Below are 26274 nucleotides of genomic sequence, written 5' to 3'. Positions count from 1 at the left end.
TGCTGAGCTGGCGTATCGCGCAGTTTCGACGGAATGACCGGAAAGAACAGGAGCGCGCTGTTGGCCAGTGTTTTAGGTGGGAAAAAGTTATTGTGCGCGTACCAAAGGCCTGCGCCATGGACGCGCTCCAGGGGGGGGGGCGCTTCTCTTCACTCCGTATAAAACTGAAGCGCCAGGATCTCTTGAAGCTCAACGCGAGATAGCGTTAGGCGCGTGCCACTACCGAGCTCATCACGAATAAGTGCCAAACTAGGTAAGGTGCCAACTCCGTAACGCATTTAATGCAAATTATAGGGACAGTCAGTCAGATAGGCCATTGCAGGCTTATTCAAGACGCGTTTACACATTAATTTAAAACTCACCAAAAAGCACTAACCCTGAAACAACACGTTAACCTGAGGTGCACATTGCATATATTGGCTACATAATGTATAGACTCGTTTAACTGATCCGTGTCTCCATATTGCCTATTCTGGTGTAGCCTACAAACTTGGATGGACAATAAACGATGATGTTTTACCGTTAGTTCACAATAATTTCGATTTGTTGCGTATTATTTGTTTAATACGATTGGCTAAAACAGGGAGCGAGCTTGTTAGATACAATATCGTGTAGCTTTATCATAGATTAATTGATCGGCATTAGTATGAATTCAGCTCATTAGAGACTGTGCAGTGACATTTTTTCCCAAATAGTGCATAGCGAATAGGAGAAGTATTAAACGGGAAACATTTTAGAGAGGTTGTTTTCCAAGGCATGTTCACTTGAATACCAGTGTGAAGCCTTGATTATAGAATAACATAGAATGTAATAAAATATAATAGAATGTTACTCTGTCTGTGTGGATTGTTGGCGTTGAGGTGACTTATAGAGTGTAGGAGAGTTGAGGAGATTGTGTAACGGAACGTTTGACTCCTGCCTCTTAGGTGTAAAGATGTACAGAACCACTAGATCACCAATGATGCAATCCCTTGTCAACTCGGGAATGGGCGTGGCTCCTTTCTTCAAGGTAACACACCTTAGAGGAGCCACATACCTTTGCATAAGTGGGATGGGCTCTGTCACCTTAAATGTCCCTCTTCTCATCTTCCATTTATTCTCCCTCTCCCCACCCATCTCTCTCTGTAGGTGACTGTGTTCGAGCAGGAGCACTTCCAGGGCAAGTGCCAGGAGTTCACCTCTGAGTGCTGCAACATCCACGAGTGTGGTCTAGACATCATCCGCTCCATCAGAGTGGAGAGTGGAGCGTGAGTTTCACACTGTGTGTTTACACCATCTGTTCAGTGGGAATGTTTATTTATGGACAGAGGAATCCAGGTGTGTAATCTGTCTGTCTGTGCGGATGAGCAAGTTATTTTGTTTATAGTGGCTGGTTCAATGTGGGTGTATAAGATGATAGTTCAACGTGTAAAATATCCCCCCCACCCCCCCTGTAGCTGGGTGGGCTTTGAGCACCATGACTTCCAGGGCCAGCAGTTCATCCTGGAGAGAGGAGAGTACCCCCACTGGGACGCCTACAGCGGTTCCCTGTCCTACCACGTGGAGCGCCTCATGTCCCTGCGTCCCATCTACTGTGCTGTGAGTACCACAGTGTGTGAGATAGAGAAAGAGGAGATGTGAAAGAGAATCAATGCCGTTTTTTTTATGTCTGCCAAACGGATACATTCTATTAAGGCCTTCCTTGAGAAACTCCCAAATTCTTGGAATGTGGTCATATTTATGTGTGTGTATGTGTAACCTTCCTCTATTTCTCTCAGTCCCACATGAGCAGTCGTATGATGATCTTTGAGAGAGAGAACTTCATGGGCCGCAGTGTTGAGCTGTGTGACGACTACCCCTCCCTGCAGGCTATGGGCTGGTCCATGCCCGAGGTCGGCTCCATGCACGTGCAGTGTGGCGCGTAAGTTAACCTCTATTATTCACTACACACACACGCTACGTGTTAGCAAACAGCTGTGCACACACGATCGATATACTAAACCTCAGTGTTAAATTAATATCCCCTATCGCTATCCCCCAGCTTTGTGTGCTACCAGTACCCCGGCTACAGGGGCCAGCAGTACATCATGGAGTGTGAGAGACACAGTGGAGACTACCAGCACTGGAAGAACTGGGGCTCCCACTCCCAGACCCCCCAGATCCAGTCTATCCGCCGTATCCAGCATTAAGAGGGGCTAGAGGCTGAGGCCCAAGAACCGCAATCCCCAGCCCAGATGCTGCTCTACCCCTTACCCCCCCAATGGAAGACCAGCTGCCCCTAACTACTGACTCACCACATAACACTGACACACACAGCCGCTCCGAGGTACAATGAGACTATATCGCACCGGTAAAGCACAGGAACACACACACACTGACATGACTGACATAACCCAGTTAATTTTTTTATCAGGGTAGAGCACCCACACACAGACACACACCTGCTCTGTACTAACTGAACCCCTGTCCAGGTCACCTGGGCTGAGCAGGGAGCCACACATCCTGCTCAAACCAGAGGTCAACGCATCAACAGGCACCAGTTTCAAGATGGCCACCACCATAGTGCAGCCTTAATGTGATGTGTGTAGGAGGTTGAACCAAAGGTTAACTAATAAACTCATGTTCACTTCAGTCGCTCAGGCCTGTCTTATCATTATGCGGTGTGTGTGTAGGATAATCTATAATAAATACCATATGGGATTCAACATAGCAGCGTCTCAAGATGTGCTATTTGGGTCCAATGTAATAAGCCGCTTGTACACTGCATGTCAAACCCTCTGATAAACATAGATATAACTGAAAAACGACTTCAAATAAACCTGTTGCTTTTTTACAAAAAAATGAATAGCCTTGCTGTATCCACTCAGATTACTGTCACCGCTTAAAGACACTACAACACCATGATAAACATCTCAGCTATTTAGGCTGCACTTAAAATATATTCACACAAGGACACGTTAAGAACATCTTTAATCTGTTTTTTAAACAGAAAACAGTCAAACACCTGGGGAGAACAGTAATAATGACAAACATGATGTGATTCCATTCTAGAACAATCCAAAGCAGAATCGGAAGATGTAGGCCTGTGATGATTGACACTCAACCAATGAAAGTCGTAAATTCCTGTGAAACTGAACTAACAAGCAGTGTAAAACCTGATTTGTTGGCAACTCACAATGAAACGTTTGGTATATGAATGAACCCAAACTCCTCTGCACAAAAGGCAAATATAGCTGGTGTTTTTCTACACGGGTCATTGAAAGCTTTAACACAATGATGTTGTAAAGGTCTGGGCAGTGAGATGTAGACTTAAACAGAGCACAACTGACCCACAGTGTAAAACACGTTCATATTTGACGATCTAAGTGCTGAAAACTACAACTCAAGCACAGAGCTCTAAAGACAAGGTGAGGTAGAAAAAAGGTACAACAAAAACGTCCCAAATTTTTAAAAAACATCCATTCATCCTCTTTTGATTAACAATTGGTAACTTGGAGGAACTCAACCACACAATCATGCTTCTCCATCAAGCAGAAATCTGTACATTCCTTGTCGTTATGCCACGGCTGTCTATGTGGCAGCCCCTCATTGATTCTGTACTGTGAGATGGTCCACATACAGCAGTTTGTCCATATCCCAGTCTCCTAGCAGGGGGAAGATGTTGGTCACACTAGGGAAACAGGGATAGGAGGGACATGGTCATAGTTAGTGTAAAAGCAAAGAAACCTCAGATTAGAGTAGAGTGTGATAATCTGATTGATAATGTAGGCTACCGTGTGTATGCACTCAGTACGAGCAGAGATTAAATAAAAGGGGTGTGGTCCAACTCTCCTCCAATGACATCAATCTCCTCTTCCTCCTCAGAACCAAGCCCCTCCCCCCAGGAGCCAGGCAGTATGATAGGAGGGACAGGGGAGGCGCTAAAGCCCCCCAACACATCCACTTCCTCCTCTTCCTCCCAGCTTCCTGTTGACCCTTCGATGTCCACCTCTCGGATGGAACGTGAAGGATGGGAGACTGGAGGCTTTACTATCCCAGAATGCATCTGAACCGTGACCTTCCATTCTCCGATTTGGATTGGTGGGTTGTGGAGTTCGGTCTGTTTTTCTGCTCTGTCTGTCATCCATTCTTCTCCATCTCCATCTATGTCAATATTTTCATCAGAATTATCTATCGCTCTGATGTCTTCAACATCTATTTTGTCCATCCGTGTCTCCCTCTCTTCTGTCTGATCGGTCTTTTGTGGTTTAAAAATGGCCCATCCCGTTTCCTCTCCATCTTTCATTCTGCAGTGTCTGCAGGACTTCCCTAGTCTTCTGGAAGGCTGAGGAGGTTGTCACTTCTTTCCCAGACTCCTCTCTGTCCTCAGGGTGTACCTGCTCTCCACAGGCTGGGGATTCTGGAACGGAGATGGGAGGGTGAGGTTCTGAGAGCGTTTGGACCAGTGGGACTACTTCTACTTCTGGACCTGCACACTTGGTCTCTCTGTCTCCTTCCTTCCCTTCCACCTTTCCTCCTCTGACTCCTTTACTCTCCTACTCTTCTCTCTTGTCCTTGCTGGGTCTGATCCTTTCTCCCACTCCAGCTGAGGCTTCTTCCCTCCTCCTCTTCTTTGTTTCTGCCCCTCGGCTTGTCTGTTCTGGTGGAACTGGAGCAGTTGTAACCTTTGCACACACACCATTGACGTTTCTCTTTCTGGGTGGTCTGCCTCTCCCTCTCTTCACAATAGCCACTGCCCCAGACACTCCCCACACAACCTCCTCGCTCTGTCTGATTGGCTGAGCACTCTGACCTCTGAGCTTCTCTGTGGTTCTGATTAGGCTGATCGGGGGATTGGGTAGGGGTGGGGTTTTCTTGGTAGTGTCAGACTGCTGCTGGCCGGGCCTTGGTCTGAGAGATGACAACACTGACTATAAGTAGACCACTCAGCCATTAAACACCTATACAAATTATACACGGCTAACAATTTACTGAAGAATGCATGAAGTATACTGAGTAAATAGTAGCAGATGTTTCATAACATCAAATGTTGAGCATAGTCTCTCACCTGAGATTTTATCTTCTCAGCCGACCGACCTGATTGGGCAGTTTGCTGGGGGGTAGGCGTTTCCCTGGCAGCATCCTCGGGTTGGCATAGCTCCTCGCCTGTACGGACAGACACACCCAGCAACACATCATCCACATCCAGCAGTTCCTCGTATTCATGGAGTACCCTTTCTTTATCCTCTTCCTCTTCTTGATTAGTAGTCTGGTCCTGTCTATGTTCCTCTCCCCATGACGTTTCTTGGGCCTGACTATAGGTTGGATGTTGATCTCGCCTCGCAACCGTCTTCTGGTCATCACCCTCCTCACTTCCCCTGGGCTAGGTGGCAGACTGGTAGGGGGTAGAGCTGAGGTGGGCTGGACACTGTTAGGAGTTGAGTATGGAAGAGGTGATGTGTGAGAGAGAGGGAGGTGTGTGTTTGCGGGGTGTGTGACTGTGATACACTGCTCTATGTGGGCTGTGTGTGTGTAGCTGGGTTCTGGTTGAGGGATGTATACCTGGGCCACGTGTGTGTTACTCTGCCCAGCGTAAGAGGGGTGTGTATAGGCTGTGTGTGTGTAGCTCTGCTCTTCTCTGACTTGAGTGCTCTGAGTTCTGTGTTCAGCTGTGCTGGTCACCATCTGGGCTCCACTATAGTTCCTGAGAGCGGTGTAAGGCTCCGAGAGGCTGGCTGTGCTCCGAGACCCCTCTCCCTCTCCCTGTGCCACTGGGTTGGATGCTGCCACCTGCTGCTCAAACGACCTAAGGAAGTGGTCCTGGATGTCACTCAGCTCACCCTCCACATGCTGCTGCAGCCCCACTTCTGAAGAAGACTTGGCACTTCCAGAACGGTCACCCGCACCGGTCACCTCAGTAACAGCGTCCATGGCGCTAGGAGCTGATCCTGGCAACCACCACAGGCGAAGTCTAGGCCCATCATGATGTCCTCCAGCAGGCGGTCAAACTGCTCGGCAGAGTCCTCCTGGGGAGGGGGGCAGTGTGGACGAGGGACGGGGAAAGGGTCAGGTTAGGGGCAGGGGAGGGGGCGGGAGATGGGGAAGAAGGGGACGAAGGCTCGGACCCACTACTTCCAGTCTTGCTCTCTGGGACACCTCCATCACCCCCTGCTCAACCCCAGACCCCTTCTTCAGGACTCCTCTCACTCTACTACCTCCTTCTCTCAGCCTCCTGGCTCTCCTCTCAGTTCCCCCCCTCTTAGATCCCCCCCCACCCGCCTCCTCCGGCCCCGCCTCCCTCTCAGGTTCTCCTCCTGTGGTTGGGAGGGATCGAGGAAGTAACTGATGAATCCAGCGATGTTTCCCTCGAAGCGTTCAAATCCCGCTTTCTGATCTCCACCAGTCCTTGGATGCCCAGCCTAGTAGCAGCAGAAATCACTTCCTGTCTCTCCGCCTCCCTCTCTCCCACCATCTCCCCAGAATACAGCAGACCTACCAGCCTCCCAGGGTGCATGCCCCAAAAACCTGGAAATCCAGTAGGTGGCTCTGCCCAGAGGGAGGTGCCGGTGCGGTGGACAGGGCACATGACAGCTGGGGGCTTAGGGCGGACAGGATGTAACTGTGGGCTGGTACTGACACCCCTGATAAGAGGGGGAGAGAGAGATGATCAGGATGGTGTGCATGTTTACATTATAAGTGTGTGTGTGTCTCCGTACCCTCTGCTCGGAGCACCGTGTCACAGAACTGTCCTCCGCTGCCTCTGAAGCTCTGTCAGGAGTAAGGCCTTGAGCCCTGGCCTCTGATACCGCCACATTCCCACATCCACTAAAAGAGAGAGGAGAGTCGATGGAAGGATGAATGGTAGAAGGGTGGGATATAGGTTGTGAGATGAAAGGATGATGTACTACAATAGGCCTATTCAATTGAATTTGTTAATTAGGCTACATCAGATGACACATTTGCCAATCAGCTGTTAAAAAAATTAATAAAAAAGCATTTCTCTGAGTTCAAATTAAAGGCATAATAACTTAATAAAAGTAAAAAATGTAGGCCACAATCACATTTTCTGTTATGGGAAAATATTAAGGCATCGATTGTCGATTGTCAGCTGAATCTACTTAATTGGTCGCACACCAATGACAGTCAAATTAGAACGTTAACTGGCTAGCTGTACACCATCTACCAACACTCGACTCAAGCAATGAGTATATAGATATTATTTGAAGTGGTGAAAATAGTTTGTTGAAATGCACCCTCCATTAGCATGATATAAATAACGGATGCTTAGCCGTGTGGTTAGCTAACTAGTAAACGTGAATTAAAAGACAACATATTGCAACAGCGGCTAACGTTAGCTATGCGAGCTAGTTAGTTTACAGAAATAAAATCTTGCATCACTTTACTCACCTTTATCGAGTCATTTGATGTGCCCTCTTTCTTAAATTAAATCAAACTTCAAAGCATCGACAATGCTAAGTGCATAAAAGTTTAAAACAATTTGTTTTTAAAAAGAGGATTTTTTTTTTATATTTAACTCTTAATTGTCCGAAGGCTAGCCTCCTTGTCACGGACAATTTGCAGAGGTCACAGATTTGACGCTAAATAGCAAAATTGCATTGTTACGAGTTGCATTGTTGTTGTTATAATGTAGAATAGTCTGTATACATACAAGAAGTACACAAATAGACAATGATAACATATGCTAGGGGGTACAACAAATGACAGATTATACAAAGACCTTAAAAGAAACACACATATTGATTGTTTTAACAGCTTTCTTATTCGAAGAATGTTGAATGGTCTTAATGTACTACTAGAATTCCTTATAGAAAACATGGAAGAGTGTTTTTTTAATTAGTGAATTTACATTTCTGAATATGAAATTTTGCCATTAGCACAATTAGATTTGAGGTACAATAGTTTTTCTTTATCTTTATTATGGTTAAGGAAATCCGAGCAGCACATTCTCCCATAAAAAAAAACAAAAGTCATCAAGAATATTAACAATTGTAAAACTGTGAATATCTTTCCATAATTGGTTTACATGTAGACAATGCCAAAATAAATGTGAAACTGTTTCTGGATGCTCAACACAAAAAGTACAATCAATGTTAATGTCTTTTTTGAGTTTCTTCAGGTAATGATTCGCAGGGTTATACTTATGGATCATTCTGAAAGAGACCTCTTCGACCTTGTTAACAAGCAAGTATTTGTGTATTAATAACAACCAGACTTTTTTCCAACAGATATTAGTGACCAATGTATTCCAGTAACTTGTGACATAAGGAATGGATACAATATCCTTTTGAAATAAAGCACGTATAGATCTGCTGTTCTGAGGGAGCAAGGAGAAACATAATTTCCCCATTGGATTAAGCGAGGGTAGGTCAAGAAGGTGAGGTCTGGACACACCTCTAAATAACATGAGTTCCAGATGGAATAGCATCGAAGACTATGGCGAACTCTCTTGGTGTCACAGGGATATTGTAACGAGATAAAAAATAATACTCATAATTGAGTAACAATCCTGCATTAAAAGGTTGACTCAGGACACCAGTTCTTAAAAAAATAGATACTTGTTTCTATACAAAATGTCCTTATTGTTCCAAATGAAATACCTATGCAGGGGGGAAAAAATCATGTTTAAATATTAACGACCACGCTAAGAATACTTGTCTATGAAAAGCAGATAATGTTGCAGGAATCTTGTCAATGTTATAGTTACAAAGTAACATAAAATTGAGGCCACCAAAACGGGAGAAGATATGAGGGATGAAATTCCAATTTGAAGTTGGAATCGTTAAAACATGTTTAGCCCAATTTATCTTAAAACTATTATTCAAAGTGGGAAAATTTAAAAAAAATGGAGACCACCATATTCATGTGAGTTCATAAAGACAGATTTCCTAATATAATGTGTACGATATAGGGACTGGGCTGCATAAATACATCTGGAGATACCTTCAGTTTTAGAAAGCAACACTCTATCTTTCAAGGATAAATCCCTCTGCATCCAATGGTTCAACTTCTTTTTTTCTTCTTTCAATAATAGGTATAAAATATAATGAGCATCTTTCTTGTTGATCCTTAGATATATGGTAATCCCAGGGTATGTTACTTTTTCCTTGACTGGAATATTGCATATAGAGGGTATCACACAGTTTTTAACAGCAAATAATTCACACTTATTAAGGTTTAGGCAAAGACCAGATGCTTTGGAAAATATATTTATCACATCGAGTGTGTAGTACTGTTGAGGATGCTGCAGCTCAGCGGAGCCACGTCAGTCAGGGTTAACAGCGCGGGCGCACATCATGACAAGTGACGTGAGATTCAACAAGGAACAGCAGCACTAGCTAGCTAGCTTTATAATTCTGTAAGTCCTACCAATCATTACAGCAAGGAAGAGAAATCCATTACATCCAACAGTTTAAGAAAGAGGATCCATCAATGTGCTTTCTATCTTGAGCACGTAGCAAGCAGACTAACAGATTTAACACGCTAGTTTGCTGTCTAGACACGATTCTACTGTCAGAATGCCAGGTAAATGGGCGAACATTTTGCAAAAACTAGGAAATAGAAATGGGTATAATGTAATGTATTAGCATCGTGGGAGATGACAGAAAAGGTTGTAGGTATTGCAGATGAAACATGCGAGCCCAACAACCCGATCTTATTTCTCATTCACAAACGGAGAAACAAGAGACATGCTGCTCCATTTTCTAATGCAAGAACATTGTTTGATTCGGGAACTACATTTGTATGAGAATAACAGTTAAACAATCATCCTTACAGATCGCTGCACATTTTGCATGCCACTCCATCATTGCAACTAGATCACATGGGATGCATTGAAGACATCGCAAAGAAAGGAATCAATTTCCCCAGAACAAAATGCACAGCGCTCATGAATTAAGTTATAGGGCCCGCAGTGCATGAGGAACTAATAAATCAAATTGTGTCTTACTCGTTGATTATTGATCAAAGTACAGACGTCACAACCAAGAAGCAACTGCAGCTTCTATGGGGATCACCAACATGTACCTCCTTTGGCCCCTCACTGGCAGGAACCCTGTTTCTGAGTGTCCCATAAAGTCCAAGAAATGGCTTCAACCTGGTAGTGGGGCTCCTGGTTGGCCTAACCCAGCACTATCTGTCTGTTCCTCTACTCTCTGTAGAGCAACATATGGGTAATGGCAGCAGCACCAACTTGTGTGGGGATCACTTCATCCTAGATGGATGGCTACTACCAAACTAGTACTACTGTTTTGGTGTACTTATCTCTACACATTCATTTTAATTTATTATGAAATAAAATCCCAAAAGCAAACTGTTGGGGATTTTAGTTTTTCATACTCCAGTTTAAAGGAATACAATTATTTTAGAGCAATGTGACTTGTATTAACACTATTTCACAATGATTAACATTGTGTTAACACCATTTCACAAGAATTTTTTCTGAAAAAAACCCATACCTCTTAACCATTCACTATCAATCATTTCAATAGTTCAGATTAAATCATTTAATGTGATGAACCAATAAAAAGGGAAAAATGCAGAAAAGCAATTTGACCATAAGTATTTAGATTGCACATTTATACAATAGTTGTCTCCATAATGACAAACTCTTCTAGCTGCTGAAAAAAAAAAGTTGGGCAAGTTTTCAGGCCTTTTGGGTGGGTTTTGAGTAGTCATTGGATTACAAATTTTAGCTTGACCTGGCAACACTGCTAAATGGGTTGCCACAAATGCATCTGTAGAGAAAATCCATACGGTCTATGAAAAATCTTTGTGTAGTGTGTACTGGACTGTAAACTGTACAGACGAGTACATTTTTTTGAAACCAAAACTTTATTCCCCCTCAATTTGCATTTTTCTCCCAAATTACAATTATTGTATTAATCTAAAACAATTAACTGTAGATCTAGGCCAGATCTACTGGAATTTAAATCATTAAATACATTCACCGTCACTGACAGACACAGTTATACAGGGCTAATAAATATAGATTAAGACATTAGAGCATTGTAGACTAATTATAGCCTAGTAATGGTCCAGACTCCAGGTTCTCATAATCTGCACATTATATATACATAGCCCAAGTGGCTGTTGAATAGAACAGACATAGGGACACAATTGAGTCAAAGACAGAAGCCCCTGGGAGTCACATGCAGATCTAATCATGATCTGATAATGAACCTCACCGCAAATTCCACAGGGAGATTCTAAAAACCTTTGATCCACCTTCAAATAGAATCCTATGGCACAGGCAGAATTCATCCGAATTCCACGACTCAAGTTCAAAGGGTTCCATTCCCAGTGTATTCCATAGGGTCAGTGAAAAGGACTGGGTTTGAGGGTGAGGTATCCTTGTGCGGTTTGGGTCTAGGCCAACGTTCCTCGAATTTCTCAAAGAAGAGTGGATCGGTGAATGGCCCAGAGTAGATAATGTGCTGGATTAGGTAGATGATTGCCACGACCATTGCACTGATCAGAAAGAACGGTATGAGCGGCCGCAGGTGAGCCCATACGACCCCCACCTCATATACCAACGATCCCAACCCACCTTGGTTACCAGTGTGAGTGGTGCGGCGAGACGAGTCTGGGAACATGGTGGGTGAACCATCCTGCGTGTTGGAAGACGGGGAAGAGAGGTTATCCATAGTGGAGTAGTAGAATGAAGAGTGATGCAAAACTCTTTCAATATTTAAGTTATTTTTAGCCTGTGATGTCTCCAGTTAGGCTAATCATCCATGGAAAAAATAAATGCAAAGAACATTCTGTAGTTCGAGTCACTAATCTCTTGCACCACACACTTCCTGTGCTCAGTAGCTGTTGCTCTCTCACACAGACACTAGTTACCCCCAGTGCTTGTCAATAGTCCATGGCTGGTAAGGTTTTGCTCTTTGCTCCAAGTTTGACTTGAAGACTTGAATCTTCATGGGTCTGAAGTCAACATGTTTAAATCCTTACTAACATGCCATCTGGAGCAGGTGGTGTTCCCTCTTTCTCAATCTGTTCTTTAGTTTTCCTTCTCCTGCCCTGCTGTGTGGATTCTGGAGAAACATGACACTGCGCATGATTGAGAGAGCAAATGAGGGAGAGTGGCGTCTTTAAATAGCTCTAGTACCAAGTGACAGGAGAGTGTGCAACAGGGGAGCAAGGAGAGAGAATCTGCTGTATTAAGTGCCCTCAAATTTCAGGAGAGACACATAGGCTACATGCATACCGTACACACACTAACACTTATTCGCCCTTCTACGCTCATACAGGGGCAGACCTAATGATTGAGGCCCTAGGGGGAAGAATAATTTTAGGAACCATGTCGGTATATTAAAAAACATTTGATTAAACATAGATTTTGGCCTTACTGCTAGTCAAAAGGAAGTGTTTAGAAGTGTCCTATACCCGAGATATAAGATCAGAATATTTTTTTTATGCCATGGAATTAGCTGTATACCTTTGACAGGGAAATGCCCTATACACTTCCATTCATTTTTCGGCCCGGTACTGGGTTACCTTCAGACAAGCCCCATGACACTTGTTGGAGTCGTAGAGCAAAACGGAGAACACCAGTATTCACGAGTTTCAATTTCTAAGCCAAACCGTTCAAACGCTACAGACGTTTTCGTGATGTCTCCTGGTCTGACAAACATGGCTGTAGCGCTGACGTCGACAGATGGTGGATTGAGACGCAGCCCATGTTAAAAAAAACATCTCTATTTTAAACAGATTAAGGGGCTCGAGCTGAGAATGGTTCTATGCCCAGCTCATGAGGCCCCCTCCGCCTAATGGTACGTCTGCCAGTGAACCCACACACACTTGAGGCTTCATGATCCATCCTACAGCTGTAGTTAAACTGCATAAGCTGTAAGGAAAAGAGATGTCTGGAATACTGATAAGGGTTTACGAGGGGACATTGAGACACTTTAAAAGCACTCATGTTCATTGGTCACATACACTCTGGTATCGTCTCACAGCATGAGACATGAGTCAAAGGCTGAGCACATATTGAACACTCAAATTTCATCAGTGGTCAAAATGTTCCCCAGGGTCACGTTAGCCTGTTAGGTCACATTCAGCAATGTCTAGGACTTACTGGCCAAGGAGTAGACTCAAAAACAAATGCAGAGGGGTAGAAACACCTTTCATGCATCTCAAATATAGTGGATGCATATTAACTGTGAGTGGGGCACAAGACTGAGCAGACCACCCCTAGCTCAAGCCTTCATGGTTATTAAGGCGTGAATGTGTGTGTTTGAGTTAGGGTGTCTGGTTACCCAGATAAACTACAGAGTACTCCCTTAATTAGACGTGTTTATCCCAAGTTCATCTAGCTGTTACACATGCACACAAATCTAATCTGGTCTGAGAAAAGATCTTTATTTTATAAAACAGTATTGCCAGTTACATATTCTTAGTGAAAAAGAAACTTTTCAGAGCCAAGGCAGGTATGTTCATCATCATTGTACATGAATAGGCAATAATAACAAGAAATTATGCATGTGGAATTGGTCTCTTGCCATTCAAAGAAAGTGGTAAAAACTGAATAAAAACTATAACAGGTTGCATATGCTTCACCCATCACTCAACAACCATTCCCAAATCAGAAAACAAAATATTAAAAACACAGGCACAAAATTAAGTCAAAAGCACAAAGAACAGATCTTCTATACCAAAATGTGCTTTTAGTGTTTTCCCCTTAGCCTGATCCCGCTGTGTCTACACCCGAGTCACCTCTGAGGAAACCAATACTCTCAATACGTAACAAATGTCATTTATAGAGAAGACCGACATCATTCTCCTTTTCAACCATTGTCATTGGTCCATATCAGCGGCACATTGCTCTGTCCGGTGTAACAGTAAGTACTGACTGTGCGATTAGCGTTATAGGTGGTTCAGAGAACTGTCTTTTATTAAAACAGACACTAATAATGTCTAACATGCAGAATAAAGAATCGTGTGAGTTCTATGCAATACATTTCTAACAACCCATCCGATTGAATAAGCCCCAGGTCTGTAGTGGGGTTCTGTATATTAGTGTGGGGAATGAGTTCAGAGTGTTGTAGTTTAGTGTTGGAACGTTATCTAGTGTATGGGCAATGTAGGACTAAGAGCTGTGGTGCTTTTTAACAAGTGTGTGAACTGTAGTATTCCAGCTACCTGCACAGCAGAAGCTAAATCCACACAGCCATAGTTAACATTTCAGGAGGGTAAGACGGCAGTCTAACGGTCATATCTTTACATTAGGGGAAACAGACACGGGGAAAAAAAATAAGGTCATCACTCAACAAAAGATGCAGTTGGTAAATCTGTAAAAGCCACAATTGAAAAGAACAGACAAATAAAATAAATATTTGCCACAGGAGTAGAAAAACACATGAAAGCACAAAATGAAATCCTTTAAAATAAACGGTCATATGGGGTTTGTTCGTTAACGAAGCTCTCACAAACATCCATCTCACACAGAGCTCCTGTATGGCACTCACACACAAACACAGACCTTAAACTCTCCCAACTAACCCAAAACCAACCAGACGAAGATAACTAGAAGAGATTAAAATAACTCCTATAGAAACATTCTGAATCTATGAGGCCGAGCCCCATTGGTCCACCAGTCACTTCCCACTCACCAATCCCAATCTGGGCACTATTTAAATTAAAATCAACCTTGAAGGCAGACACCTCCCTTACCAATCAAACATGTCCTCTTTTTATATACATACCCTACAGATATTTAAAAATAAATTCATCTCAGGATGCAGGTGATGGCAGCAATCTGATTCACGACAAAACACATGGATGAGTATGAGGACGATAAATCTAACGAACGACAGGGAACGCTCACTGAGCCAAATGTTGGATGTAAGTAACCATAGAAACAGAAATAAACAATGATTGTCAAACAAAGATTGCCTAGAAAATACAATTTTAGATATATTTCTGATGCTACTATGATCCGTGTGTATGTGTGTGTGGTGTCAGTTTGAGTGTTAGATTTCTGATTGCAACACAACTGCTTTCTTTGGATCCCAACCCTCATCTTCATAACCACAGACTTGTGATGGAAGGAGCGAAAGATGAGAGCAAGTCTGTGGGTCTCTCCTCAGTAGCAGTGGTAGGGCAGGGGCAGCTCACTCTGGGTGATGCACACTATCAGTTTTTCTGGAGGGAGAAGAGAATGATAGGCAATACATTTGATTAGTGCATGTGTTTATACTTCAAAGAGTAAAATGCAAACAGTACACTGAAGTGGACTCTGTGGTGCAAGTATGTGAGTATACACAATATGCCAAAATGCAAGTGCCTACGGTATATTGTTTAGGTATATGATACAGAGTAATACACAAGTCCACATAGCATACCAGTGTGAAAGCCTCTTGGGTATTCAATGTTTCCCCTGTATTCATCATTGCGCCAAATAGTATACACTGAGTGTACAAAACTTTAAGAACACCTTCCTAATATGGAGTTCCACCTCCCCCTTTTGCCCTCAGAAAAGCCTCAATTCGTCAGGGCATGGACTCAACAAGGTGTCAAAAGCGTTCCACAGGGATAGTTGCCCATGTTGACTCCAATGCTTCCCACAGTTTTCAAGTTGGCTGGCTATCCTTTGGGTGGTGGACCATTCTTGATACACACAGGAAACAGTTGAGCATGAAAAACCCAGCAGTGTTGCAGTTCTTGACACTCAAACCAGTGTGCCTGGAACCTACTGCCATACCCTGTTCAAAGGCACTTAAATATTTTGTCTTGCCCATTCACCAATACACAATCCATGTCTCAAGGCTTAAAATCCTTCTTTAACCAGTCTCCTCCACTTAAATTACACTGGTCGAAGTGGATTTAACAGGTGACATCAATAAGGGACATCATAACTCACCTGGTCAGGCTCATGAAAGAGAAGGTGTTCCTAAGGTCTTGTACATCGAGATATATACACACATACATATACACACACACACACACCGAGATATATACACACACATACATATACACACACACACACCGAGATATATACACACAAAAACAAATAAACACAACATGCAACAATTTCAAAGAATCTGAGTTAGTTCATCAGTCAATTTAAATAAATTCATTATGACCTAACCTATGGATTTCACATGACTAAGCAGGGGTGCAGCCAGCCAATCAGAATGAGTTTCTCCCCACAAGAGAGCTTTATTACAGACAGAAATACTCAGTTTCATCAGCTGCGGTTGTGAGATTATGGTAGAGAAATTAACATTAAATTCTCTGGAAACAGTTCTGGTGGACATCCTTGCAGTCAGGATGCGAATTGTACACTCCCTCAACTGGAGACATGTGGCATTGTGTGTGACAACACCGCACATTTTAGAGAGGCCTTATTGTCCCCAGCACAAGGTACACCTGTGTAATGATCATAAGGTTTAATCAGCTTCTTGATATGCCACACCTGTCAGGTGGATGGATTATCTTGGCAAAGGAGAAATGCTCACTAATAGGGAAGTAAACATGATTTCTCTCAAATTTGGTGCACACATATTTTTGTGCATATGGAACATTTTGGGGATCTTGTATTTCAGCTTATGAAACCAACACTTTAAATCTTACATTATATTTTTGTTCAACGTGTGTGTAATATCTAGTGTCAAGCAAAGGTATCTGAACCCTTTGGAATTACCTGGATTTCTGCATAAATTGGTCATCCAATTTGATCTGTGATCATCTAAGTCACAACAATAGACAACTAATAACCCAAATAATTGTATTTGTCTTGTCTATTGAATAGATAATTTAAACATTCACAGTGTAGGTTGGAAAAAGTATGTGAACCCCTAGGCTAATTAATGACTTCTCCAAAAGCTCATTAAAAAAAAACTCACAATTGGAGTTTGCTATTCACAAGAAGCATTGGCTGATGTGAATCATGCCGCAATCAAGAGATCTCAGAAGACCTAAGATTAAGAATTGTTGACTTGCATAAAGCTGGAAAGGGTTACAAAAGTATCTCTAAAAGCCTTCATGTTCATCAGGCCAGGGAAAGCCAAATTGTCTGTAAATGGAGAAAGTTCAGCACTGTTGCTACTCTCCATAGTAGTGGCCGTCCTGCAAAGATGACTGCAAGAGCACAGCGCAGAATGCTCAATGAGGTTAAGAAGAATCCTAGAGTGTCAGCTAAAGACTTACAGAAATCTCTGGAACATGCTAACATCTCTGTTGACGAGTCTACAATACATAAAACACTAAACAAGAATGGTGTTCATGGGAGAACACCACGGAAGAAGCCACTACTGTCCAAAAAAACATTGCTACACGTATGAAGTTCGCAAAAGTACACCTTGATGTTCCACAGCGGTACTGGCAAAATATTCTTTGGACAGATGAAACTATAGAGAGTTGTTTGAAAAAAAAAAAAAATAAGCACAGCACACCAACATAAAAACCTCATGCCACCTGTAAAGTATGGTGGAGGGAGCATCATGGTTAGGAATGCTTTGCTGCCGCAGGGCATGGATAGCTTATCGTTGACGGAAAAATGAATTCCCAAGTTCACCAAGACATTTTGCAGGAAGAAGAAAATACGCCTTCTGGAGTGGCCCAGTCAGTTCTGCCCTCAACCAGATTGAGATGCTGTGGCATTACCTCAAGAGAACAGTTCAGACATACCAAGAATATTGCTGAACTGAAATGGTTTTGTAAAGAGGAATGGTTCAAAATTCCTCCTGACCATTGTGCAGGTCTGATCTGCAACTACAGAAAACATTAGGTTGATGTTATTGCTGCCAAAGGAGAGTCAACCAGCTAAATCCAAGGTTCATACTTTTTCCACCCTGCACTGTGAATGTTTACACGGTGTGTTCAATAAAGACATGAAAACATAAAATTGTTTGTGTGTTAAAGCAGACGGTATATTGTTGTGACCTAGATGAAGATCAGATACCTGATTTTCTGAATAAATTGGTCATAAATGTATTTCCAAAGGGCTCAAACGTTCTTGCCACTGTATGCATGTACAGTTGAAGTGGGAAGTTTACATACCCCTGAGCCAAATACATTTAAACTCAGTTTCACTATTCCTGACATTTACTCCTAGTAAAATTGCAATTAGGTCAGTTATGATCACAACTTTATTTTAAGAATGTGAAATGTCAGAATAATAGTAGAGAATGATCTATTTCAGCTTTAATGTCTTTCATCACATTCCCAGTGGGTCAGAAGTTTACATACAATCAATTAGTATTTGGTAGCATTGCCTTTAAATAGTTTAACTTCGGTCAAATGTTTCAGGTAGCCTTCCACAAGCTTCCCACAATAAGTTGGGTGAATTTTGTCCCATTCCTTCTGACAGAGCTAGCGTAACCGAGTCAGGTTTGTAGCCCTCCTTGCTCGCACACGCGTTTTCAGTTCTTCCCACATTTTCTATAGGATTGAGGTCAGGGCTTTGTGATTGCCACTCCAATACCTTGACTTTGTTGTCCTTAAGTCATTTTGCCACAACTTTGGAAGTATGCTTGTGGTCATTGTCCATTTGGAAGACCCATTTGCGACCAAGCTTGAACTTCCTGACTGATGTCTTGATGTTGCTTCAATATATCCACATAATTTCCCTCCTCATGACACCATCTATTTTGTGAAGTACACCAGTCCCTCCTGTAGCAAAGCACCCCCACAACATGATGCTGCCACCCCCATGCTTCACAGTTGGGATGTTCTTCAGCTTGCAAGCCTCCCCCTTCTTCCTCCAAACATAACAATGGTCATTATGTCCAAACAGTTCTATTTTTGTTTTTAATCACACCAGAGGACATTTCTCAAAAAAGTACGATCTTAGTCCCCATGTAGTAGTGTGGCTTTTTTGTGGCTTCTTCCTTGCTGAGCGGCCTTTCAGGTTGTGTTGATATAGGACTTGTTTTACTGTGGATACAGATACTTTTGTACCCATTACCTCAACCATCTTCACACGGTCATTTGCTGTTGTTCTGGGATTAATTTGCGCGTTCATCTCTGGGAGACAGAACGCATCATTCCTGAGCGGTATGACGGCTGCGTGGTCCCATGGTGTTAATATTTGCGTACTATTGTTTGTATAGATGAACGTAGTACCTTCAGGCATTTGGAAATTGCTCCCAAGGATGAACCAGGACTTGGATGCCCACTATTTTGTTTCTGAGGTCTTGGCTGATTTCTTTTGATTTTCCCATGATGTCAAGCAAAGAGGCACTGAGTTTGAAGGTAGGCCTTGAAATACATCCACAGGTATACCTCAACTTGACTCAAATTATGTCAATTATCTTATCAGAAGCTTTAAAGAAATTACATCATTTTATGGAATTTTCCAAGCAGTTTCAAGGCACAGTCAACTTAGTGTATGTACACTGACCCACTGGAATTGTGATAGTGAATTATAAGTGAAATAATCTGTCAGTAAACAATTGTTGGAAAGATTACTTGTCATGCACGAAGTGCATGCCCTAACCTACTTGCCAAAACTATAGTTTGTTAACAAGAAATTTGTGGAGTGGTTGAAAAACGAGTTGACTAACCTAAGTGTATGTAAACTTCCGACTTCAACTGTGTGTGTGTATGTGAGATATATAATGTATGTGGACATCTGCATGTCGAACATTTCATTCCAAAATCATGGGCATTAATATGGAGTTGGTCCCCCTTTATTCTATAACATCCTGCATCCTTCTGGGTCGGCTTTCCACTAAATGTTGGAACATTGCTGCAGGGACTTGCTTCCATTCAGCCAAAAGATCATTCGGGAAATGGGCACTGATGGGCAATTAGGCCTGGCTCGCAGTTGGCGTTCCAATTCATCCAAAAGGTGCTCGATGGGGTAGAGGTCAGGGATATTTTTTGGGCATTACTGACAGGGCACATGCCCATTGCTTTTGTTACGCTTGAGCATAAGAACACAAAATGGCCATGGCAAAATGTGCAGAATTGGAAATAGGAAATTAACTTTCACACAGCAATATTCTCTCTCAGCGCCATGGGAAAATGTATACAATTAGAGAATATTTTATTTACTTTTTAAACTAGGGGAAACACTGATGGTATTGTATACAACTAGAGTATTCATACCGCTGAACTTCAGTTTTCACTGCACACTATACTGTCTACAAAACCAAGGTACTGAAATAATACAATATTGACAAAGTGTTACAGCAAAGGTAGGTAATAGGTATCGGAGACAAAGGATGGCGATAGAGTCCATGCAGGACAAGAGGTGAAACGTACCATGCTGATACATGCAGAGGGGGAGAGGGGGGCTAACCATCGTAGGAGTCCAACAGAGGCAGTGAACCCTTTCTGCCTCCATACACCCCACGCTGGGACAGAACGAGAAAGACAGAAAGAGCGGGAGATTGTGAAAGTGAGAAAGATACCGTGAGTAGAGACGGTGGTCGTCAACCAAAAGAAAATAGAGACGTTTTAAAAAAGGTGTGAAGGAGAGAGAACGGATTAAAAGACAAGTGTGTTTAAGTTCAAGAAACAATGTGTACAGGGCAGGGGTGTGTCTTACCTGTAAAGTGTCTGTGGCGTTGAGGGAGTTGTCCAGAGTGTGTCTCCTCTCCCTCTGGTCCAGTGTAGAGTAGGCTTCTAAGATGTAGGGAGGAAGAGCATAAATCACTGATATAAAAAAAAAAAGTATGAGCTGGACTTAACTTTGTCAGGGTTTTTATGGATCCTCACCAGGCCCTAGGTCATTCAGTGGAATCATGTCCCTCTTCTCCCCTGTAGAAAAAAACAAAAGCCATTACATTCTATTTGCTTCCCTAAAATTCCTACATTTTATGTCTAGCTTTAACTTGCTGTTAAGGTGCAAGTCTGGTGCAAATACAAACTCTATTCCAAGAGTCACCTCTGTCTAGCAGTGGCATGGTAGTGTCCTCGTAGGTCCCATTGGTGCGTGTAGAGGGGCCGTTGGCGGGGGGGTTGAGGTTCACCATGAAGTCGGTCTTCTTCCAGCCGTCCTTCTCCAGGGGGCGCCGCAGATCCTTGTGCCCCCAGACCAGCTGTAACACCTGGCCTGCCCCACGCACCTCCCGCTCAGACCGCTTACTGCAGGACCAAGAGACATACACCCCGTTAGACATGTAATGTATGAACACTGACCTATCAGTCACAAACGGCAACAATATAACATGTTAATGAGCAGCTCAGTTCCACACGCAAACACACTCTCACCCATCCTTGTTGATGAGTACCAGTCTCTCGATGCCTTGGGAGGCCCTAAGGGTCTTGGCGGCCTCCAGGCTGTTGCCCAGCACCTCAGTGAGCGTGCTCAGTACAGACACCACCGTCTCCTCAGACAGAGGTCGTGCCGACTGGCTCTGGCCACCCGGCAGGTCTGCCACCAGGTGGGGCACAGCGTGCTTACCTAGGGGAGGGCAATACATCCACTCTTTAGTGTATCTGGGGAAAAATTATAAATTCTATCTGCTGATGAAAAACGTATTTCCTCATGAAATTGTCATAACATATGATATCTGATACACCAACTTACCGAGCAGCTCGCGGTTGCGATTGTCGATGGCCAGGTTCCTCAGGGCTCCCGACATGGCTCTGACCACGCGGTCGTTCCCATGAGCCAGCAGCTCTGCCATCATGGGCAGGCCCTTCTCCAGACGCACCGTGGCCCGGATATAGCGACCATACTGAGGGACAGAGAGGGAGGGAGAGGGAGTAATCTGCGACCAACGCCATTGGGGTCATGCTATGGATCAGAAAATTATAGGCAAGACAAGGAGATTCAGGGAAAGGTGAGAGGTCAAAGGCTGTCCACTCACAGTCCAGCGTCCGGCACACAGGTTCTGTACAGCCCCGGCTGCGGCCTCCAGCACTGAGGGGTTCTGGCTCTCTCTCAGCAGCGACGTGTACACCCGCACCACCTCTGGCTGGAACAGCAGCTCATAGCCTGGTAGGAAGAGGGATTTCAGTAACTGATTCTGTGTCCACTGTGTTTTCGTATGGTGTTTTGACTTACCTTTGGCAGGCATTGTCCTCTTTGGAATATCAACCTGGTCCACACTCCCGTCATCCGCATCCTTCTTACCTGGAGAGAGAGAGGATGAGTGGGGATGAGGAGAGGACAACACAATCTCGAGCTCATTCTGATTGAGGTAGATGTAAAAATACATTTTATGCGCATTTGAATCTGTTCCACCTCAGCCCTTTCGAATAGATGCAGAGTCTCCTCAGAACGACATCATGGTATCATGCACTAGTTGAACAGCATGCACTCCATTTGTCACGTCCCATTTACAGTAAAGGCAATGTTAAGACCAGCCAGCGTTAGGAAAAGCTCTTATTTAGCCACAGTACAATAGAGCACCAAGAAGGCTGCGTTTACGGCAGCACAATTCTGATATTTTTGACCAATCACATCAGATATTTTTCAGCGCTGATCTGATTGGTCAAAAGACCAATTAGTGAAAAACAAGATCAGAATCGGGCAACCTGCATAAACGCAGCTGAAGAGAATCTTACCTTTGGAAAACCACTCATCTAAACAGGACAGGAACACAAGAAGAGAATGGGTGGAGGACAGAGGGAGGGAAGGAGAGAGTAAAAAACTGAAATAGTAACCCAGCCACCAACAAGCACAAACCCATCAGCACCACAAGAGCAAAACCCAGCCCATGGCACCCATTCATCACATACAAAGTAGGATTATGTTTCCACTAACCACAGATCTAAGGTCAGTCTAAATCTCACACCCCTTTTAATGAGTAAGGAATGGGGAGAGGGTGATCTGATCCTAGATCTGGAGGTAAGGGAAATGTTCTACCTCTAGCCACAGAGAACTATGGCCTTTAACCCATAAGAGTTTAAGCCCTGCTCATAGAACATGTCATTCCAAAATCATGGACATTAATATGGAGCTGGTCCCCCCTTTACTTTTTTGGGAAGGCTTTCCACTAGATGTTGGCACATTACTGCGGGGTCTTGCTTCCATTCAGCCACAAGATCATTAGTGAGGTCGGGCACCGATGTTGGGCGATTAGGCCTGGCTCCCAGTCGGCATTCCAATTCATCTCAAAGGTGTTTGATGGAGTTGAGGTCAGGGCTCTGTGCAGGCCAGTCAAGTTGTTCCACACAGATGGACAAACCATTTCAATACGGACCTTGCTTTGTGCACGGGGCATTGTCATGCTGAAATAGGAAAGGACCTTCCACAAACTGTAGCCACAAAGTTGGAAGCACAGAATCGTCTAGAATATTGTATGCTGTAATGTTACAATTTCCCTTCACTGGAACGAAGGGGCCCAGCCCGAACCATGAAAAATAGTGTATTTAAACCCTTATTTTTGTCATTAGAGAACAGTCTCCATATATACTGACATCAGTGGTACTGGGGGCCTTCAGACGAGTCTCGAGGCCTGTGGGCATCCTAGAGATAAACGACCAACATTTTCATGAGTCTCACCTTTAAACTGTTGGACGCTTACAGACAGAATTTGACAGATCTTCTGTATCGACTGACTTCAGACGAGTCCCAAGATGCTTGTGGGGGTTTGGCCGCTACAGACGATTTTGTGAAAAGACCGGTCTGACAAGCTCTAGCTCTGATTGAGATGCATCCAATGGGGGAAAAAAACAGATCTCTCTAACTTAAATAGATGTGTTTATTATGCTAATAAGATCTCCGGGGTGGGGGGGGACATCGACCTTTTGGGGTTACAGGCCGGTTACTGACCTTTGCCCTTCCGTGAGCCGAAGCAGCCGGCCTTGTTGGAGCCGGTGGCGGGGCCCTGGTTTAGAGGTGCGGCCTCCTGGTAGCGCTCGCAGCCGGGAACCTCTCTGTGAACCTGATAGGACAGATTCCTCAGCAGACAAACGCTGTTCTCCACCAACTGCACAGAGACAGGGAGATGGGAGGTTTCAAAGGGTCATTACTCCAGTAAGTCAAATTCATCAGCAATCGATTAGAAGCTATGGGTTGGGTTAAACACCTTGTTGTCCACATCTTTGCGGTTGATCTGTGATTGGACAATGTACATCAGTGAGTCCACCAATCCTGCGCACTCTCTCAGCTTCCGCCTGGCCTCACTACGTTCTGAGCTCACGTTTCTGAACAAAACAAAAAATATATAGTTACAATGTTTAGGGTTCAACATCCCCAATACATACTCCCTTTGTCCAGTCATCTCCTGCTATCCGCTTCCTCCACGTACCTCAGACAGCCAGCTGTGTTGGTGAGGGCCGTCTCCCACTCCAGGTGGCGTGGTTTGAGGCTCTCCTCCCCTCCGTCACTCCCTCTCTCCCAGCCAGAGTGTGGCACCATCACCTCATCTGAGAGGGCATGTAAAGCGTGGTCCACGATCTCCATCTTCACCGAGTCGTGAGACGATAGGTTCCACAATGTGCCTGAGGAAGAAGAGGGAAATGCGTCCATCATCTTCATGACTCAGTTCTCTGGTTGGGACCAATAATAAGGAATTATAGTAGAGGTTGTAAGGCTGAAGTAGAGTTGGAATAATACACAGTATTGTTTTACTGTCCCATAACTAGTACTGTAACAGAGTAGTCAGTCCCTCCAGAATTCCATGATTACAATTTTGGGGCCAAATCAAATTCCTGCATATTACGAGGGCTATTTCCACATAAAAAGTCACATCTTAATATTAACACATAAAAACGGAGCCATCACCGCAGTAGACAAAGAGTACTCATAATTTCAACTCTTCACCGCCGCATATGGTTCAAATCAAGCCACAAGTCAAACTTTGCCGTCTATGCATTTTTTAATTGGTAAAAAATCATTGCATCATTGCATATATGCAAAATTACAGAATTGCCGCAGCAAAATCAAGCATTTTTGCAAGCATACAGCACAAAATAATCCCTTTGAAATCTTGGAGAGACTGAACAGTAGTATTTACCTGTAATGGTGTCAGTGAGGTCTTGGTCTCTGGCCTTCCTCAGTAGCCGGACTAAGGCGGGGATGCCGTCACAGTTCTTGATGGCGATCTTGTTGTCGTGGTCTGGTCCGTACGAGATGTTCTTGAGCGCCCCGCAAGCAGAGTGGTGTACATCCCTCTTGGGGTTGTCCAGCAACGAGACCAAAGAAGGGATCCCCTTTAAACGACGCACCTCCGATTTCACCTACATAACCAACATGGTCACACACCAAACCCATCCTAAAACACTGATAGCAGTACATTAACACTTAATATTTCAATACAAATCCGTGTGTTTGCCGGTATACAAGGTTTGTGTGTGTGTGTGTGTGTGTGTGTGTGTTACCTTGTCGTTCTTGAAGGTGAGGTGCTGGAGGAAGGCAGCAGCGTTGGTTTTGACCGGGTCCAGCCTGTAGTTCAACATGGCGATGACCTCAGGGAGCTCTGGCTGTCTCCAGGTTGTGGGCGGACCCTTCCTCAGGGTGCTGTCCAATGACGCCATACTTCCTCTCTCCATGTTGACGCCCCAGGTGTAGGTGTCGACTCCTCCCATGTCCCCTTCCAAAGTGTCCTCACAACTCCTAAGGGACAATTGGACAAATTAGATGCAAATTAATTGGTGTGTGTGTGTGTGTGTGTGTCGTACATACATATCCGAGTGGTGTGTGTCTACCTGAGCCTGCGTCTGTCCAGTCCTCCTGGGCCTAGTCGTGGCATGGTGCCGTATCCTGGATGCATGGTGGGAGGAGCCATACTGTACTCCACATCATCATATCCCAGACTCCTCTGGTCATCCTCCATGCCATAGTGGCCCTGGTGGGCGTAGCGCATGCCCCCCAGCTCCAGGGCACTTCCCATGCCCCTCACCCCTCGCCCCACCTGGGGCTGGGCTGCGTAGGGGTCCAGCTGCTGTCTACTGGGGGCACGGTACCCAGAGTCAAGTGTCCTGTACCCATCCGCAGGTCTGGAGAGAGACAGAATATCAACTATACCAAAGATAGGAAATCTTCAAAAGAATACTAGCATTTTTCTTTCTTTACAGTGCTCTTCGGCATTTTCACAAACTTTAACGACAGTGGCAGTGGTCTGACCTGTAGCGGTCGTCCATGCGTGTGCCTCTGCTCAGGCTAGCGTAGGCCTCAGAAGGCGGAGCGCTCCTGTAGTCGTCGTAACCCCCCGCGGGACCGTAGTGGTAGTTCCTGGGGACCGTGGCTGTGGGGTAGTCCCCCCCTCCACTCTGCCTGTAGGAGCGGTCCAGAGTGGCACTGTAACCGCCCATGCCCGAGACGGACACTCCCCCGTCAATGGACATCGAATCAGAGGGCAGGACAGTACGTGAGGTGATCACCTTCATCTGCAGAAGAGGAAGTACATCACCATGAGACAGGAAGTTGTAGATAATTGTCATCCATGGAGG

General features: G+C 44.2%; 3 protein-coding genes and 1 long non-coding RNA gene across 18 annotated transcripts in view; 1 reads left to right on the top strand and 3 right to left on the bottom strand.

Moving 5' to 3' along the window:
• Positions 1 to 128: 128 nt before the first annotated feature.
• On the top strand, positions 129 to 2610 carry LOC118378314 (beta-crystallin A1-2-like). The gene is made up of 6 exons (XM_035765296.2): positions 129 to 253; positions 927 to 1009; positions 1129 to 1247; positions 1437 to 1578; positions 1758 to 1900; positions 2021 to 2610. The coding sequence occupies exons 2-6, from the start codon at positions 935 to 937 to the stop codon at positions 2166 to 2168; spliced, it is 627 nt and encodes a 208-aa protein (XP_035621189.1). The 5' UTR covers positions 129 to 253; positions 927 to 934; the 3' UTR covers positions 2169 to 2610.
• Positions 2611 to 2932: 322 nt separating this feature from the next.
• On the bottom strand, positions 2933 to 5991 carry LOC118378301 (uncharacterized). 3 transcript variants are annotated; one of them, XR_004824416.2, is made up of 3 exons: positions 5027 to 5991; positions 3753 to 4869; positions 2933 to 3649 (listed from the first exon to the last, which is right to left on the bottom strand). XR_004824416.2 is itself a non-coding variant. In XM_035765282.2 (2 exons), exon 1 carries the CDS (start codon positions 5887 to 5889, stop codon positions 5035 to 5037), a length of 855 nt encoding a protein of 284 aa, XP_035621175.1. In that variant the 5' UTR covers positions 5890 to 5991; the 3' UTR covers positions 2933 to 4869; positions 5027 to 5034. The 3 variants fall into 3 exon arrangements, 1 of the variants encoding a protein (XP_035621175.1); XR_004824417.2 differs by having other exon boundaries at positions 3753 to 4378; XM_035765282.2 differs by having other exon boundaries at positions 2933 to 4869.
• A 1-nt stretch (position 5992) lies between these two features.
• On the bottom strand, positions 5993 to 12007 carry LOC118383924 (uncharacterized). The gene is made up of 3 exons (XR_008120966.1): positions 8920 to 12007; positions 6675 to 6783; positions 5993 to 6599 (listed from the first exon to the last, which is right to left on the bottom strand). It is a non-coding gene; the product is annotated as an uncharacterized LOC118383924 (long non-coding RNA).
• A 1315-nt stretch (positions 12008 to 13322) lies between these two features.
• LOC118378218 (catenin delta-1-like) overlaps positions 13323 to 26274 on the bottom strand; it is a 37668-nt gene continuing 24716 nt past the window's right edge. For 11 of the 13 annotated variants that reach the window (XM_035765186.2, XM_035765216.2, XM_035765247.2 and 8 more), the window contains 17 exons: positions 25949 to 26211; positions 25531 to 25821; positions 25204 to 25438; positions 24840 to 25062; positions 24132 to 24324; positions 23910 to 24027; positions 23654 to 23810; positions 22444 to 22461; positions 21941 to 22009; positions 21744 to 21871; positions 21461 to 21611; positions 21142 to 21334; positions 20816 to 21015; positions 20647 to 20688; positions 20477 to 20553; positions 20191 to 20282; positions 13323 to 15123 (listed from right to left, as the gene is read on the bottom strand). In XM_035765186.2, the coding sequence (XP_035621079.2) occupies positions 20223 to 20282; positions 20477 to 20553; positions 20647 to 20688; positions 20816 to 21015; positions 21142 to 21334; positions 21461 to 21611; positions 21744 to 21871; positions 21941 to 22009; positions 22444 to 22461; positions 23654 to 23810; positions 23910 to 24027; positions 24132 to 24324; positions 24840 to 25062; positions 25204 to 25438; positions 25531 to 25821; positions 25949 to 26211 (2418 nt within the window). In that variant the 3' untranslated portion in view covers positions 13323 to 15123; positions 20191 to 20222. The remainder of the gene's footprint in view (positions 15124 to 20190; positions 20283 to 20476; positions 20554 to 20646; positions 20689 to 20815; positions 21016 to 21141; positions 21335 to 21460; positions 21612 to 21743; positions 21872 to 21940; positions 22010 to 22443; positions 22462 to 23653; positions 23811 to 23909; positions 24028 to 24131; positions 24325 to 24839; positions 25063 to 25203; positions 25439 to 25530; positions 25822 to 25948; positions 26212 to 26274) is intronic. The other 2 variants (XM_035765228.2, XM_035765223.2) reach the window with 2 other exon arrangements.

The sequence above is a fragment of the Oncorhynchus keta genome, chromosome 4 (assembly GCF_023373465.1).
Source record: "Oncorhynchus keta strain PuntledgeMale-10-30-2019 chromosome 4, Oket_V2, whole genome shotgun sequence".
In the NCBI taxonomy this organism is placed as follows: Eukaryota; Metazoa; Chordata; class Actinopteri; order Salmoniformes; family Salmonidae; genus Oncorhynchus; species Oncorhynchus keta.
The sequence above is the reverse complement of the archived record's forward strand: the minus strand, read 5'-3'. Positions and strand labels throughout refer to the sequence as shown.

What these genes read in the sequence shown, in the direction of transcription:
- LOC118378301 (XM_035765282.2), bottom strand. Translation starts at nt 5,889, where the DNA reads ATGGACGCTGTTACTGAGGTGACCGGTGCGGGTGACCGTTCTGGAAGT.
- LOC118378314 (XM_035765296.2), top strand. Translation starts at nt 935, where the DNA reads ATGTACAGAACCACTAGATCACCAATGATGCAATCCCTTGTCAACTCG. An exon ending in ATCAGAGTGGAGAGTGGAGC is followed by an intron (nt 1,248 to 1,436) that starts GTGAGTTTCACA and finishes CCCCCCCTGTAG; the next exon opens with CTGGGTGGGCTTTGAGCACC. An exon ending in ATGCACGTGCAGTGTGGCGC is followed by an intron (nt 1,901 to 2,020) that starts GTAAGTTAACCT and finishes GCTATCCCCCAG; the next exon opens with CTTTGTGTGCTACCAGTACC.